The sequence below is a fragment of the Rana temporaria genome, chromosome 5 (genome assembly GCF_905171775.1).
Source record: "Rana temporaria chromosome 5, aRanTem1.1, whole genome shotgun sequence".
Taxonomy (NCBI): domain Eukaryota; kingdom Metazoa; phylum Chordata; class Amphibia; order Anura; family Ranidae; genus Rana; species Rana temporaria.
The window spans coordinates 151424444-151440717 of NC_053493.1; the positions used below are offsets into that span (position 1 = coordinate 151424444).

The 16274-nt window shown below is 38.8% G+C and overlaps 1 protein-coding gene across 3 annotated transcripts in view; it reads right to left on the reverse strand.

Annotated features, from left to right (window-relative positions):
- GLI3 (GLI family zinc finger 3) overlaps positions 1-16274 on the reverse strand; it is a 300765-nt gene that overhangs the window by 57560 nt on the left and 226931 nt on the right. For all 3 annotated transcript variants that reach the window (XM_040353245.1, XM_040353244.1, XM_040353246.1), the window contains 3 exons: positions 15095-15311; positions 7581-7694; positions 6625-6765 (listed from right to left, as the gene is read on the reverse strand). In XM_040353245.1, the coding sequence (XP_040209179.1) occupies positions 6625-6765; positions 7581-7694; positions 15095-15311 (472 nt within the window). The remainder of the gene's footprint in view (positions 1-6624; positions 6766-7580; positions 7695-15094; positions 15312-16274) is intronic.

Consider the following 16274-nt stretch of genomic DNA (forward strand, 5'->3'; position numbering starts at 1 on the left):
TAGAGAACATGTTCTCTGATTCCTCGTTGTTCAATGGGAAATTTCAGCTCGCCGAGGTCCTCGGCGGCTTCACAAGGAACTCGACGGACAAAACGATGTGTTTTGCCCGTCGAGTTCCTCGGTCGTGTGTACGCGGCCTGATGCTGTTTTGAAGGCAAAGGGTGGTCACACCAAATATCAGTTCATTGACTTTTCGTATTATTATTTGGTAAAAATAAACTAATAATAATACTTACTTTATTTCTGAAAGCATTCCCAATTCACAGCATTTTTCCACTCCTGACAAAAACGTTTGCACATATATATATATATATATACACACCAGCTTTAGTAAATAAACCCCATTGTGTACTTAAAAGTGGGGTATGCCTGTATATATATATATATATATATATATATATATATATAGAGAGAGAGAGAGATAGAGAGAGAGAGAGAGACTCTGAGAAGCACCTTAGTACATACACTACGCAATCACGACAGGACCATGGATCTGTGTGTGTAAACACAGATCCATGTCCTGTCAGCGGTGAGGAGACCGTTGTGTGTTCCCAGTACAGAGGAACACACATCGGTCTCCTCCCCTTGTGAGTCCCACTCCCCCTACAGTTAGAACACACTTTAGGGAACATATTAACCCCCTCCTTACCCCCTAGTGTTAACCCCTTACCTGCCAGTCACATTTACACAGTAATCAGTGCAGTTTTATAGCCCTAATCGCTGTGTAAATGTGAATAAAAAACCGATACAATACGCTTATTGCGATTTTTTTTTACCAAAAATATGTAAAAGAATACGTATCGGTCTAAACTGAGGAAAAAAATATATATATATTTTTTAATTATGATATTTATTAATTCAAAAAGTAAAAGATATTGTGTTTTTTTCAAAATTGTCGCTCTTCTTTTGTTATATAGCGCAAAAAATAAAAACCGCAGAGGTGATCAAATACCACCAAAAGAAAGCTCTATTTGTGGGAAAAAAAGGGCTTAAATTTTGTTTGGGAGCCACGTCGCACGTCGACACATTTTTGTCACCATTCACATTTATACAGCGATCAGTGCTATAAATATGCACTAATTACTGTATAAATGTGACTGGCAGGGAAGGGGTTAACACTAGGGGGCAAGGAAGGGGTTAAATGTGTAGCCTAGTGAATGTTTTAACTGTAGGGTGAGGAGACTGACTGGGGGAGGTGACCGATCTGTGTCCCTATGTACAAGGGACACAGCATCGGTCTCCTCTCTCCCTGACAGGACGTGGATCTGTGTGTTTACACACAAAGATCCACGTCCTTGTCTGTGTAACCGCCGATCGCAGGTGCCTGGCGGACATCCTGGCCGCCAGGCACGTGCATCGGCATCTCAGTGATGCGGCGGGCACGCGCGCGCCGCCCCCCAGTGGCTGGAGGCCGTATATCTCCCGGCAATTGAGATCCACACGGCAGGAAGTGGTTAAGAATCATCTGGCTGCAATAGATAAAGGTTTGGCCCAGTTGCTGCCTAACCAAACATTGTAATGTGAACTGCATATAACTATTGGTGACAATCAGGGTGGATGCTAAACACCAGGGATTTTTGCACACTTCAAAGTCTAGGGTTTTTAGAGACTAAAGCCAAAATAAACAAACAAAAAAAACCATAAAACAAGCAGTTCGGTGGGCAGAAACAACATGATGTTTATAGTACAATATTCTTACCCTGCTCTAAAGTGTTCCTTCACTAGGGTGAAAAAAGCTTCAAATTTTAGCAGCTTATCCAATAACAGTCAGAGAAATAGGCAGGTCTTGTCAGGATTTAAAACTGCTCAGCAAAAATCCTCAATTGCAGCCCAGACCCTATTCTATGGAAGGATACCAATAATAGATAGTGCCTGGCTTCAGCAGGAAACCAACACTGTCACATATTAGATAGAGAACCATGAAGAATCATGACTTTTGCTATTAGCTGTATGTCCAAGTGACAACTGATAGGCATTATAAATAAGACCAGGAGTTAGAATGCTTTAAAATACCTTGTCCTCCCATTAATGTATCATGGAAAGCTATACTCTATCAATGGATGATTTGTTTTTTTCAATTGTTGTCACATATTTACTTCTAAACAGTAATATTTATTCAAATACCTATGTTGCATTCACACCCTACAAGATAGAACATAAGCAACAAACAAGCACATTTCTAAACATTTACCAAGCAAAGATTCTTTCTGAATTATTATTGTTTACTTCTTTGCACTATAATGTATATATTTTTCCAGCATATGTTTGTCATTTCATTATTAAGGCTAGCCATATAGGCAAAGCAAATTTATTTCTTACGGATGCAGGAAAGAAATTAGCTTGATTCCCCCATCAACACAGACAGTGTTGATGTGGGAATCCCTCCTGCTGAACCATTATCTATAACAGCCATTTACAATAATTGCATGCAAAAGCTAGCAGGCTGGTTGTAGCCAAGTTGATCGATCAACTTGGGTACATTCAGCCTGCCCATGCACAGGATTTGAACAGGCCGGCCTAAGGCTGAAAATTGAAAAACAATAAAAAAATTATACTCCCATTAGCTGTGTTTATATTGCCAGCCTTTCGCAACTACTTACTACAAACTTTGTGGACAAAATTAGTTAACAATTTCCAAAGAAAAAGAACACAAGAGGATAGATACACAGGAGAACCAGTATTTGGGGGCTCCCCTATTGTTAAAGGTAAAGAGAGGTCCTCAACAACAAAGGGACAAAGTATCCCCTATTTTTGATCAGTCAGATTAAAAAGATAAGGATCTGGTATGGACTTTTGGGGGATCCCACACTTTTCTTCGTGTTTCGCATGGGGTACCTCTATAAAATTCATACAAGAGCTGGATCTTGGAAGATATACAACATAGAGCTACAGCTTTGCCAGTGTTGACTGCAGTGTGGGTGCCTCATCACCAAAAAAGAACTATCTGGCTGTGCAATGCAAAGGTTTAATGTTAGGCAATCCGAACTTAAGGTCTTTGTGATTTCTTGGAGCGGCAGTGAGCCAGCATTAGAGGAATTAGGGCTCTGAGAAATCCTGCCTGCAAGGTGATGACTCATGCTATTAGGAGCAAGGGAAATACATTTGCTTTCAGTTATTTAAAATATCAGGCTTTTAAAATATTTTTAATAACTTTAAAAAAAAATCCCCTACCTTGACTTTTCCTTTTAAAATAACTGATTGTTTAATAGCTTGATAATGCAATTAGAAATAAACAACAGTAATCTTCAGGGAATGCCAATCATATAAACAGGCGCTACCAACATAATGAAAGGCAATAACAGAAAGGTCTATATCCATCACATCATGCAAAGATTAATGATCTGTCATAACCTCCGACACCAGTCATATCAGTTTTTAAGTCTAATTTACAGAACAAAACGGATCTGCACTTTCATGATTCTATTCAACCTTATGAAGTCTGTGTGTTCCACCATTATCAGCTATCAATAGAGGCAGTCAGAAGACACTGAGGATCAGGGAAAGGGAACAATCATGTGATCTCTCATTTCACTGCCACTTTTGTAACTAGCAAGAAGATGTAAAATCGGAAAATACAGAAAAAACAAGTGTCTGCAATAAACTGGTAATAAAAAGAAATTAGATGATAAATGGTACTATATGGGGGTGCACCGAATGTTTTTTTTCTGGTGCCAAAACTGATACCGAAAATGAAAAATACACTAGGCCGAAAACTGAAACCGATACGAAAAATATTTTTATATATTTTAAATAAAAATAAATGTTTATATTTTAAATAAAATGTATACATTTTTATATAACACATTGCTAATAGTATTAGCAAAATGTCCATGCAGTTCACCTCTAGTAGATATGATACAGGAGATGGTCAGAGACTGCAGACATGGTACAGGAGATGGTCAGAGACTGCAGACATAGTAAAGGAGATGGTCAGAGACTGCAGACATGATACAGGAGATGACCAGAGACTGCAGACATGGTACAGGAGATGATCAGAGACTGCAGACATGATACAGGAGATGATCAGAGACTGCAGACATGGTACAGGAGATGGTCAAAGACTGCAAACATGGTACAGGAGATGATCAGAGACTGCAGACATGGTACAGGGGATGGTCAGAGACTGCAGACATGGTACAGGAGATAGTCAGACACTGCGGATGTGGTACAGGAGATGGTCAGATACTGCAGACGTGGTACAGGAGATGGTCAGAGACTGCAGATGTGGTACAGGAGATCAATGCAGCCTCACCAGTGTCCATCAAATGCAGCCTGCCAGTGCCCAGCAGCCTACCAGTGCCCATCATTTGCAGCTTGCCTGTGCCTCACCAGTGCCCAGGAGCCTACCAGTGCCCATCATGCAGCCTGCCTGTGCCTCACCAGTGCCCATCATGCAACCTGCCTTAGTATGTCAGACAGGATCAGGACAGGGCAGTGTTAGCAAAGCCAAGAATAGTGCTCTATCTATGGAGGAAAGCTGTCAGCACACCGCGTTAAGGAGCGGCTTGTCGGTATAATCAGCGGGAGGAGCATTATCAGTGTGCAGTGCCGCAGGGGTTAAGAGTGCAGGACTTGTTGTTTGACATGCTGTTAGAAACAGTGAGCCCGCCCGGTGAAGCTTACGTCCAATTTTTGGCTCCATTATCGCTGTGTTTTCTTTTTCGGCAAAGTGCCGAAAACACAATTTTCGTCCGATATGTTTCGGTGGCCGTAATTTCGGTGCCAACCCTAGTACTATACAGGACTTCTTTTGTTCTTAAATAACTTTTAATATAGTATATTTATTTAAAAGTAACTCTCATGGATGTTTATTTTATGCTTCAGGTTGCTTGGAATTAATGGAAGCTATAATAAATACATATTATCCACTGAGCAACAACATCTATGACATCACACAACAGCTGTATTATGTTCTTTGCAAACTAAATCTTGGAAGCTATTACTATTTTAAGATGACAAATATGAGTTAGATCTAAATTTTTAAGAGTATGCTAGTCAATAAATATTTGTTATTGCCAGGTAACAGAAATAAAAATTGTGTTTCTGCATATAGCTTTTCTTACAATCTAAAAAATCTGCCTAGCAGAAAACAGCATTTTGATTTAAAGAGTGACACCTTCTTTACACATACAGTAGATGGTTTGCAGAATGTCTTCGTAATGCTGTACAGTCTATCAACAAGGAAGTATGGCACTAGCTCCCAAAATAGAAATACTTCTTAACGTTAATTTGTGTGAAATTAGAGTAGTGTTTTTTACTAAATGCTTGTCTTACACATGATTTGATACTTAAAGTGAACATAGGTGCATCCAATTCACTACTTTGCACCATATTCACTAAGCTAAGTAAATATTCAAAATCCAAAATGAGAATACTCTACTTAATAAATCAGCCCCTTTGAGCATGACTGTTTCTTCTCTGCCTGTGAATATGCAGCTACTAAGAGACATTTCTGAAGCATTCCATAATTAATCAACCAGAAATAATTATGCTAAAGGGGATGGAAAGATAGTTTTCTTACAAGTTGTGAGGCTTAACATATTTTAGTGTTTACATAATTCAGTTGTCCTTCCCTCAAAAACGAATGGTTTAGTTGAGGCCTCATTCACACTGGCACTACTGCATTTTGCTTTTCTAAACATAAGGAAAAATGATCTGGGAAGTTTAAACAATATTCCGTTACATAACCAGGGAACATTTTGTTATTGTTAGCTTTAGCCTTGACTATAACCCTTAGTTTTTCAAAGTGAGACATTCCAAAGCAATAATATGTATAGGCCAGCAATAAATAATTTATCACTTTACTGTTGATGTGTGCAAGAGAACATTGATGATCAGTGAGGTGTTTTTTTCTACTGCTCAACTTTATTGAGTGAACACAGAAATGAGCATGCTTTGCTTGTGCTACCTGGCAGTAAGCATTCAGGGGAAATTTAAATACTAGAATCAGGCTCAGTAACAGTGAATTAAGCAGGACGTTGTACCGCTGTATCATAAATAAATAAAAAACAATCAAAAGGGGATTGGATTCTTAACAAAAACAATACTTATTGTTTTCAGTAAAGAAAATTGTTTAATGTTCCATAGCATAGGAATTAATTCTACCTCTCTTGCTAGACACAATTCAGATGTTCTGCCCTAGGATGAAGACACAGTTATGTCCCCAAAAGCTGGTCCAAGGGATGTGAGGGTCAACAATCATCTGCTGCCTGAAGCAAACCATCTTCTCTTAATAAAACTAATAATGTATTAAATTTGTGAGGAAGAAAAAGCTGCTTAGGTTTATAGAAAGAAGTCCTGGCTTCAGGTTAGTATTAATTCATGTTCAGCTTACTATTACTCAATAAATATCAAAGTCTCCTACAAAAAAAATAATGTTTGCTGGCTTACAAGATCAGAGCCATTGCTGAAGTCTTTATTGAATTTTGCAGTAAGCTTTAGCTGACTGAACAGGTCAAGCACCACAGCTAAGACTTTCCTTTACTCTGAAACTCATAAAGTCCACTCCAGCATGCAATGCTGCTGGCTAAGAAACTTGACTCAGCACAGGGTCAAAGACCATGACCTCAATGGAGAAAGGTCACATAGCTTTCAAACCCCAGTTCCTGAATTCCATTAACTTACATGCACTAGCTGTTCTTGTGTGTCAAACTCTCTGGAGCAGGCTTCCCAATGGCAGTTTGTCTCGTAGACTACTTCAGGCTCTTGTTTACTTTCATCTTTGTCCCCCTCCTCTTTTATCAGAGTCATTCCATCTGGCTGATCCTAGACACAAAGTTAAAAGATGAGAATGTTAAAATAAGAAGGGGGGGGGGGAGGTGGCGGCATCTCAATAAAAAGAAAGGACAGAGAGCGGCCATGTTTAGCTGTAAATAAATACTGCACATTTTTACCAAATGAATCACATGATTAAACATGCAAACTTTATTTAAGGTATGCTTTAAGCACAAATACATTTTTAACACACATAAGCATACACATTATTTTACTTAACATATACTAATCAAAAGATGTAAAAAGACCATCTACAAGAAATCATTTGGAAGTTATACTGAAATAAACACAACTCATAATAATAAAGTACACATATAAGAAGAATTTGAATTGTGCTTTACTTTTCCTTAGCCTCTGAAGTTTACAGTAGTACACTACCAGTCAAACTTCATAGCTCTAAGTTATACAGTACATATACACATGAGGATTATGAAAAGATCATCAAAGAAGGCATATATATAGGCTAGTAAACTTTTGCCAAACGTATGGTCTTATTTTGAAAAGACATAAAAAGAAAAAGAAAAAGAAAGGAAAATTGTTAAAGGGTTGTATTCAGATGACACCCCATATTCTTGTTGACAGCAACACAGCATAAAGTAATCTTGACACCAATGCTACTTCCAACTTTTATAGTGATAGTGAGCGGTGCTAAAATTGAAGTTAAATACACATAGCAACAATCAAATTTACGTGTTAGCCATGAATTATAAAAGGTGACATGTTTGATTTTACTGCATTGAAGCTGCAAGAATTGCTCTTACTGTCTCTCTATTAGACAAGACAATAAATATAAACATTGCACTTACTTGCATGCCTCCAGCAGCTGGGCTTGGTAGCTCTTCTTCAGGTTTAATCTTGGAGCGTTTATTGTGCATTGGGTCCCCTGTACTACTCACAGCTGACTCACTGGTAGGCTTGTTCTGTTTAAAAATGGGAAAAAAAGGAAAATCCAATTGTTGTCAGATGGGTGTGGTAATACAGCTGAGAACTATGGCTACACGCTTGTAACTTTAATATGCCATTTTATTTGCAAAGTTGCAGCCTGCTGTATTTTGGGGATGATTTACTAAAGAAAACTGAATTATGCCTCTTTCATGTGGGCTTTCCAATCAGACCCTCTATTTAACCCTATGGGGCAGCGGATGTCAGTGGTGACATGTCCGCTGACACCCGCTGCTATCTGATCTGATCCGATCCTGTCCGTGAAATCCAGATGGAAGGAGACCCTATTTTCCATCCGTCTGGCGGATCGGATAGGATCAGATGAAAACGGACAGGTGGTCCGTTTTCATCCGATCTCCCCATAGAGGAGAGCGGGCCACTGACAGGTCCGTCTCAGCACAGTGAGCGGAGACAAACCTGTCATCCGCCTGCTCAGCAGGGATCAACGGATCATTCCCTTGATGAGCAAAGTGAAGTCCGTTGGACAGACCGCCCGTGTGAAAGAGCCCTTAGGGCCATTGGAAGGTGTGAACAAGAATAATCTCTAGAGGAGTCTCTCGACCCTGAATGCATACCAGAGAGATACATGGTGAAGTCATTAAAAATACATATTGTCCAATTTTCATCTGTGAAGTCTAATGGTCTGGTAAGCATTTTTTCAATTAATGGTGGAGGCGATTCATACAGATTAAAATGTACTGTTTTTGGAAAGGCTAGATAAGTGCTGCCACATTTTACATACTGACACTAAAGCTGATTTCCAGTGCGGTCACTTGCAGAGACATCAGTTTCACATCGGTTTTCATGTGCATTTCAGTGAGTTTCTATGCCCGTTGACATCAGTTTTCATGCACGTCAGTTATGTGCCCTGTTCACACCAATGTTGATGTCATGTCCGTTATTTTCCCATGCAGAAAACTACATACATTCCTGTTGCAGAAAAATCTGCTAGTGATACCAGTGTGGTGGTATGAAAAGGGCACAGAGAGAAAAAAAAAATGTTGTGCCCTTGTAGAACGCATGCAGAAAAACTGACGTCTCCGCACCATGCAAACAAATGCACAGGATCTGGTGTGTATTTTGTTTTCATTTGTTTTCTTATAGACTAATAAAATGTTGAGGGTTACAAGATACAGTTAAGTAGCGGGGGTAAATCAAATTACACAAGCAGCTGAATGAATGAGAGGAGGGACATACCCCCTTCCCCTAGCAGAAAGAGGACAAACTGAATTAGTTTGTTTTAGACAGCCCATAGATGACTCGATTTTTTTCCTTTCACCAGAAACCATGAACCAGAAAGAAAGCAAATCTTTTGCTTCCCCCCAGTAACACAGTCAGTCTCCCACATCGCTACTGTATTCTGCCGGTGGGGGGTGAGGGCACGGGCAGCCTTCCTGATCAGCAAAACACAATGAATATTGCTAGCAGCTATAGTTGCCGACAGTAAATGCATGCCAAAAATGTATGGATCACCTTCAGTACAACCTGTCTGCCCATAGATAGATCAAATCTCGGTCAGTCCCTGCTATGAACGGCTTTAGAGCCTGCCAACAAGTATGCAGTGCAGGTCTTTTTCATTAGAATATGAATGTTCTGCTAACTAAATCTCATAGCTGCACCCAGCAGTAAATAAAATGCAAAATAAAGATAAACTGTCATGTCTGTGTCTCTAACTTTACTTTAGAAATTAACCACCTTGTGTTTTCTTGTTTAGTAAAATATACTGTATGTTGGTATTACTTCCATTACAAAAGAACTTTAATTCTGACAAAATGGTACCCTATTAATAGTGTTCAATATGCATGTAAAAATAAAAAATGATTATTAATTATACAGTAATTACAAATCATTAATACAAATCTCCCCATTTTCTGACTTCATTGCTGCTCCGAGAGTTCAGAAACAGACTTAATAAAGCACTGCAGTGATACTTCATGAATTCAAAAGCACTTATAAAGAGAAAGCACCCCTAGTGGCAACAGCATCATCAGCAGCATTTTATCAATGACAATAACTTTACATTTAAATATACCTAATCAATAGTATAATTATTCAATTTAAAATATTAACTGTTGCAGGAAATCTTCTGGATATATGCATTTATATTTATATAAATGCTAATCTGCGTTCAAACCTATAATACAGGTGCATCTCAAAAAAATCGAATATCTTCAAAAATTTCATTTATATCAGTAATTCAATTCAAAAAGGAAAGCTTATATATTATATAGATTTATTACACATAGAGGGATATATTTCAAGTTAAAATCTGTATTTTTTGCTAGAGAATTACTTAGAACCCCCCAAACATTATATATATATATCTATCTATATATATATCTCTATATATGAATAGATATTTATTTAGCAGAGATCCTAGAGAATGGTGATCGTTGCAATATTTTATGTCAACTGTATTTGTGCAGCAGTCTTTCAAATGCATTTTTTTGGAAGAAATATACATCTTATGAAATAAAAAAAATAAAAAAGTTACCCCATTTTTTTTTTGTGTAATGTGTAAAATGATGTTACACAGAGTAAATAGATACCTAACATGTCATGCTTTAAAATTGCAACAAACTACGGTACTGAAAAAAAATCTCCATATGCAACGCTTTAAAGGTTTTAATGGTTATCGGTTTAGAGTTATATAGGAGGTCTAGTGCTAGAATTGTTGCTCTCGCTCTTAAGATCGGGGTGATACCACACGTGTGGTTTGAACACTGCTCATATTTGTGGGCGAGACTTATGTATGCGTTCGCTTGTGCACACAAGCATGAAGGGATAGGGTTCTTTCATTTTATTTTATCTTATTTATTTTACACTGTCCCTTTAAAAAAAAAAATATTGTTATTGCTTTCACAAGGAACGTAAACATCCCTTGTGACAGTAATAGGCAGTGACAGGTACGCTTTATAGAGGGATCTTGGGTCTATAAGACCTCAAATCCTTCCTTTGCACTTGCAAGCATTCTAAACTTCAAATTTGGCTGTTTTGAAAACTGTAATTTTTTCAAATCTAGTGCCTTTAAGGCTTCAGTAAACCCGGAAGGTGCAAGATCCAAGACCCGATCAAAGCCGATTCCGGACGTGCCAGTTGGTCGCTTGGGCCTCCTGGTGGGACGGGAGAGCCTGGGCGAGCTTTGGAAGGTGGCGGGAAAAGGGACGTTCCCTGATGCTGCTTGTAATAACAGCCGAGGGGTTGATTAGCTGCATTGATTGTTATTACAAGAAAGAAAACGGTAGGCTCAAAAAAACTGCAGTGATGCCTGCAGCTCCATGCACTGCCCCGGTACAACCCCTTGAAGCCTAAGGCCGCATATTTGCGTTACGTCGCTTTGAAGGGGTTAATATTGATGATTATGGCTTACAGCTAGTAAAAACCTAAACTTTTGTATTTGTCAGGATCACTTAAGTGCTCATGCTCCTAATTCCAGCATTCAAGTTTTGGCCATTGCATTCTCCCTGTCTGTGTCCACCTGTTAGGATATTGATGTGGTCAGTCACCTGTTATAAGGAAGCCAAACTCTCAGTCCCTTGCTTGTGATAGTGAGTGATATCTGTGTTGTCCTTGTTCAAACTCCCAGTCTGTCTGCCCTGCTTTGCTAGTTTTCTGTGTATTACACTTTGAAACGGATTATTGGACTATTCCTTGAACTCAACCAACCTTTTTACCTGGACTGTCATAGAACCACTCTATCTGTCTGCTATCTGCAAGTATCTCTTTGCTCTGCTCAGTTTGCATCTGCCCTGGTGTGATGGCCAGGCACTATAGCATTGTGTATAAGTCCTGGGGGCAACCTAGTATCGGTAGGCCTGCTTGCCTTAAGGGAAAGGGGGTTGCTATAGGTGAAGCACACAGTAGAAAGCTATAGCGTCTGACCACCTGTGTTGGAGTAGACATGACAGTATTTTTAGAAAACTAGAATATTGTATAAGACCAATAAAAAAATGTTTTTAACACAGAAATGTTGGCTTACTGAAAAGTATGTCCATGTACAGTATAGTATACACTCAATACTTGGTCAGGGCTCCTTTTGCATGAATTACTGCATCAATGTGGCATTACATGGAGCCAATCAGCCTGTGGCACTGCTGAGGTGATATGGAAGCCCAGGTTGCTTTGATAGTGGCCTTCAGCTCATCTGCATTGTTGGGTCTGGTGCCTCTCATCTTCCTCCTGACTATACCCCACAGATTCTCTATAGGGTTTAGGTCAGGCGAGTTTGCTGGCCAATCAAGTACAGTGATACCATGATCACTAGGTATTGGTAATTTTGGCAGTGTGGGGAGGTGTCAAGTCCTGCTGGAAAATTAAATCAGCATCTCCATAAAGCTGGTCAGCAGACAGAAGCATGAAGTGCTCTAGAATTTTCTAGTAGAGGGCTGCACTGACTTTGGACTTGATAAAACACCATGGACCAACACCAGCAGATGACATGGCTCCCCAAATCATCATCACTGTCTGTGGAAACTTCACACTGGACCTCATGCAACTTGTATTCTGTGCCTCTCCACTCTTCGTCCAGGCTCTGTGACCTTGATTTCCAAATAAAATACAAAATGTACTTTCATCCGAAAAGAGGGCTTTTGACCACTGAGTAACAATCCAGTCTTTTTTCTCCTTAGTCCAGGTAAGACGCTTCTGACATTGTCTCTGGTCCAGGAGTGGCCTAACACAAGAAATTCAACAGTTGTAGTGCATGTCCTGGATATGTCTGTGTGTGGTAGCTCTTGAAGCACTGACACCAGCCATAGTCCACTCCTTGTGATTCTCCCCCAAATTCTTGAAAAGTTTCACAATGCTCTCAAGGCTGTGGTTATCTCTGTTGCTGTGCATCTTTTTCTACCACACTTTTTTATTCCACTCAACTCCATTAATATGCTTTGATACACCACTCTGTGAACAGCATGCTTCTTCAGTAATGACCTTTTGTGACTCACCCTCCTTGTGGAGGGTGTCAATGAATGTCTTCTGGACAACTGTCAATTCAGCAGTCTTCCACATGATTGTGTAACCTACTGAACCAGACTGAGACCATCTAAAGGTTTAGGAAACCTTTACAGATGTGTTGAGTTAATTAGCTGATTAGAGTGTGACATTATGAATCTACAATATTGAACTTTCACAATATTCAAATTTTTTTGAGATACAGAATTTTGGGCTTTTCCCTAGCTGTAAGCCATAATCATCGAAATTAAAAGAAATAAATGCTTGGCATATATCACTCTATGTATAGTGAATTTATATAATATATGAGTTTCACTTTTTTAATTGAATTACTGAAATAAATGAATTTTTTTATGACATTCAACATTTTTTAAGTGCACCTATATGTACTGCACATGTCTAAAACTGAAAATGCATGCCTATCTGTTACAGCCAGCATTTTCAATTGGCCATATGAAATGCTGGAAGATATGTTACAATGACTGATAAATACTATTGTATTACATATAGATAAGTGACTTGCGTCTTCTGCTGTTCCTTACTAGGGGAGACAAAAGGAGGCAGCATACCCAAACTGACAGTTAATTAGGAGCCCAGTAGAATCACGTTATTATATTTATGTGCATAATGCTAGATGTACACGACATGGGAAAACATACCAAACAAAAAGAAATAAGATTACAAGGAGTAAGACAAATGATATATGTGCGTATAATGAGTGCTCTACATAACTCCTGAACAATCCATCTTTGCGCTTTGAAAGTGCAGCCTGGGATGGACAGGTAAAATAACATAATGTTACATACTGTAAGTGCAAATCACAATTTCATATTGCAAAAAAAATTGCATCAATTAGTAATGATAAAAATAAATACTTTATCAGCACTGTTTTAATCAGATTTAACTGAAATTAAAAAAAAATGTATGCATGTTTTAAATTTATTTAATTGGTGCATTGGATAATCGGGTGACTAAGACGGGCATAATGTGATAGTTGTTTTACATTTTTAAATACTTAAATGTATGTTTATACTGTATATACTATAATTTTGTTTTACAAATAAACAATGAATTCCCAGAACACTATGGGGGTTATTTACGAAAGGCAAATCCACTTTGCACTACAAGTGCACTGCAAGTGCTCTTTCAAGTGCAGTCACTGTAGATCTGAGAGGGACATGCAAGGAAAATAAAAAAACAGCATTTTAGCTTGCACATGATTGGATGATAAAAACAGCAGAGCTTACCCTAATTTCAGATCTACACCTCAGATTTACAGTGACTGCACTTCCAAGTGCACTTGCAGTGCACTTGTAGTGCAAAGTGAATGTGCCTTTCGTAAATAACCCCCTATGGGTTAGTTAAAAACACATCACAACAGACACTGCCTACCCTTAGGCCTGCTTGGTTTTATTGAAACCTCAAACTGAAACCAGTCCTCTGTATACAACAACTCTGAGGTCTGTATAAACAGGATTTTACCAATAGTTGATGAGAAGAGGGGAATAAAGGAGACACTGTAGATAATATAAAGAGGAGTGCAAAGCTCCCCCTACAAGCTAAATAGAAGACCACATAGGATCCTAACTACTTAACTGGTCTTTATGGGGTTTATGCAACTTTACACGTCTTTCTTAGGTAGAAAAAAAAAGACCTTTGTACAAGATAAGGGCCAAGGGGGTTGTAATCTACACCAGGCTGCCCATTGGTTAATATGAGCAAGCTAGCCTACCCCATTTTATCTAACTAATCAGGCACACTAAAGGATGTGTACAGTAGACCCACACAGTTCAGGCAGCTGGAAAAATGCCAGTATGAACACATGCTGATCATTATTAGCATATTTTTTTTTAAATAAAGATGCGCTTATCATTTAAGGCATTTCAATTCCAAATACTATTATATTAGTGTCCACATTTTACTGCTTTACCTGCACCTTTAAAGGAGTTGTAAATAAAAAAAATATTTTTGCTGAAATGACTGTTTACAGGGTATAGAGACATAATAGTTAACTAACTTTTTTTAAAACGATTAAAAATAGCTAAAAATCAATCATATAATGTACCTGTAGTTTCTAGTTTCTTTTTTGCATGTTTCCTGCCTCTGCTGTACAGAGCCACAGAACCAATACAGGGCAGTGATGGTTTGGAAAACAAAACTGATAGGTGCTGAGGGGTTTTAGACACACAGTAATCACACCTCCTTGATTAGTGACCACAGAGAGAAAGCTCCCAGTACTGTGGTTATCAGGAAACAGACAACCAGGAAGTGTGAAGATCTGAGAAGAATTACAGCAACTTGAGAGCAAAAATGAACAACGAGGACATTAAAATAGCACTGCATTAAGGTAAAGGAAGCTATTAAGATAAAAAAAAAAAATGTCATTTACAAACCCTTTAACCTGCTTTGAATGTTGCTAAGATCTCACCTGTATAACTTCTGCTGGACCCACGCTGACTTGGACAGGATTTAAAACACTGGGAATGCCAGGATTAGTTCTCTGAGTAGGAAACGTAGGTGCAGGATGAATAAGTGGGGGGCTGTGTCCAAACGCTGATCCTATGCTGTGTTGCCGATTTATAATATGCTGATGCATCTGCTGTAAGGACACAGGGGTAGGTGGGTATGTAAAACTCAAGGCCGGGCTATAAATAAAGAAATATATAAAGAAAATAGCATTATTAGAAAAAAAAACAAAATAATACATAAATTACATTAAAGCTATTATATACTTGCAGTAAGCACAATTGTATTATATATAAAGTTATTTATATACTGAAGATGACTAGCTCTATCCAGCTTGGTGGATTACTTCAAAACAAAGCTAGATGTGTTTTGAATGCACAAAATATAACTGGATATAAACATGTACATAAAACTGTTAATCCAAGCAGTATATGATTGCCCTACAAGGAGAGTCCAATTGCAATAGAGGGGATCAGGAAGGTTTTCCTTTTTGCAGAAAATTGAACAATGCTTTATAGGCATTTCCTGAAGGTTTGTGGTTCTAAAGCTGGGTATACACAGGGATTTATTGACAGGTCCCCCATCCACACAAGTGATGTGGATGCAGGGATCTCTCCCGCTGCCCTTCTATATTCTGACAGCAGGGAGTCAGGGCCTTCAGTGCTGTAGCCACTGCAAGAGCCGATCAAATTCTGGTTTCCCAGCAGGTCCGTTCGACAGAAGCTGGTCATCAATCCAGCTTCTGTTGAACAGACAACATTACACACAGAACAAAACTCAGGTAGTTTCTGCGGAACTGTGTATGTCAGCCTTAAAGATGCAGGTTTCACATTTTTGACTTCTGGTTGAACTTGATGGATGTGTCTTTTCTTGAATAGACTATGAAAACCACAAATGGAAGTTTTAGGCATCCGGATATGTATGACTGACCCGTGAGTCTATGATAACTTTAACTGTTTCTCGACCACCTGCCTCAGTAGTACTGCGGCAAGGAGCAGGATACTGCGAATCGCTGTCATTGTACATCAGCTTGCTTAAGTGATATAGCGGATGCGCGCCCACGGGTCCGGCATACTCAATGTCCGCCAGTGTCCCGCGATCGTGGTGTACAGAGGCAGAATGGGTATCTGCCATTGTAAACA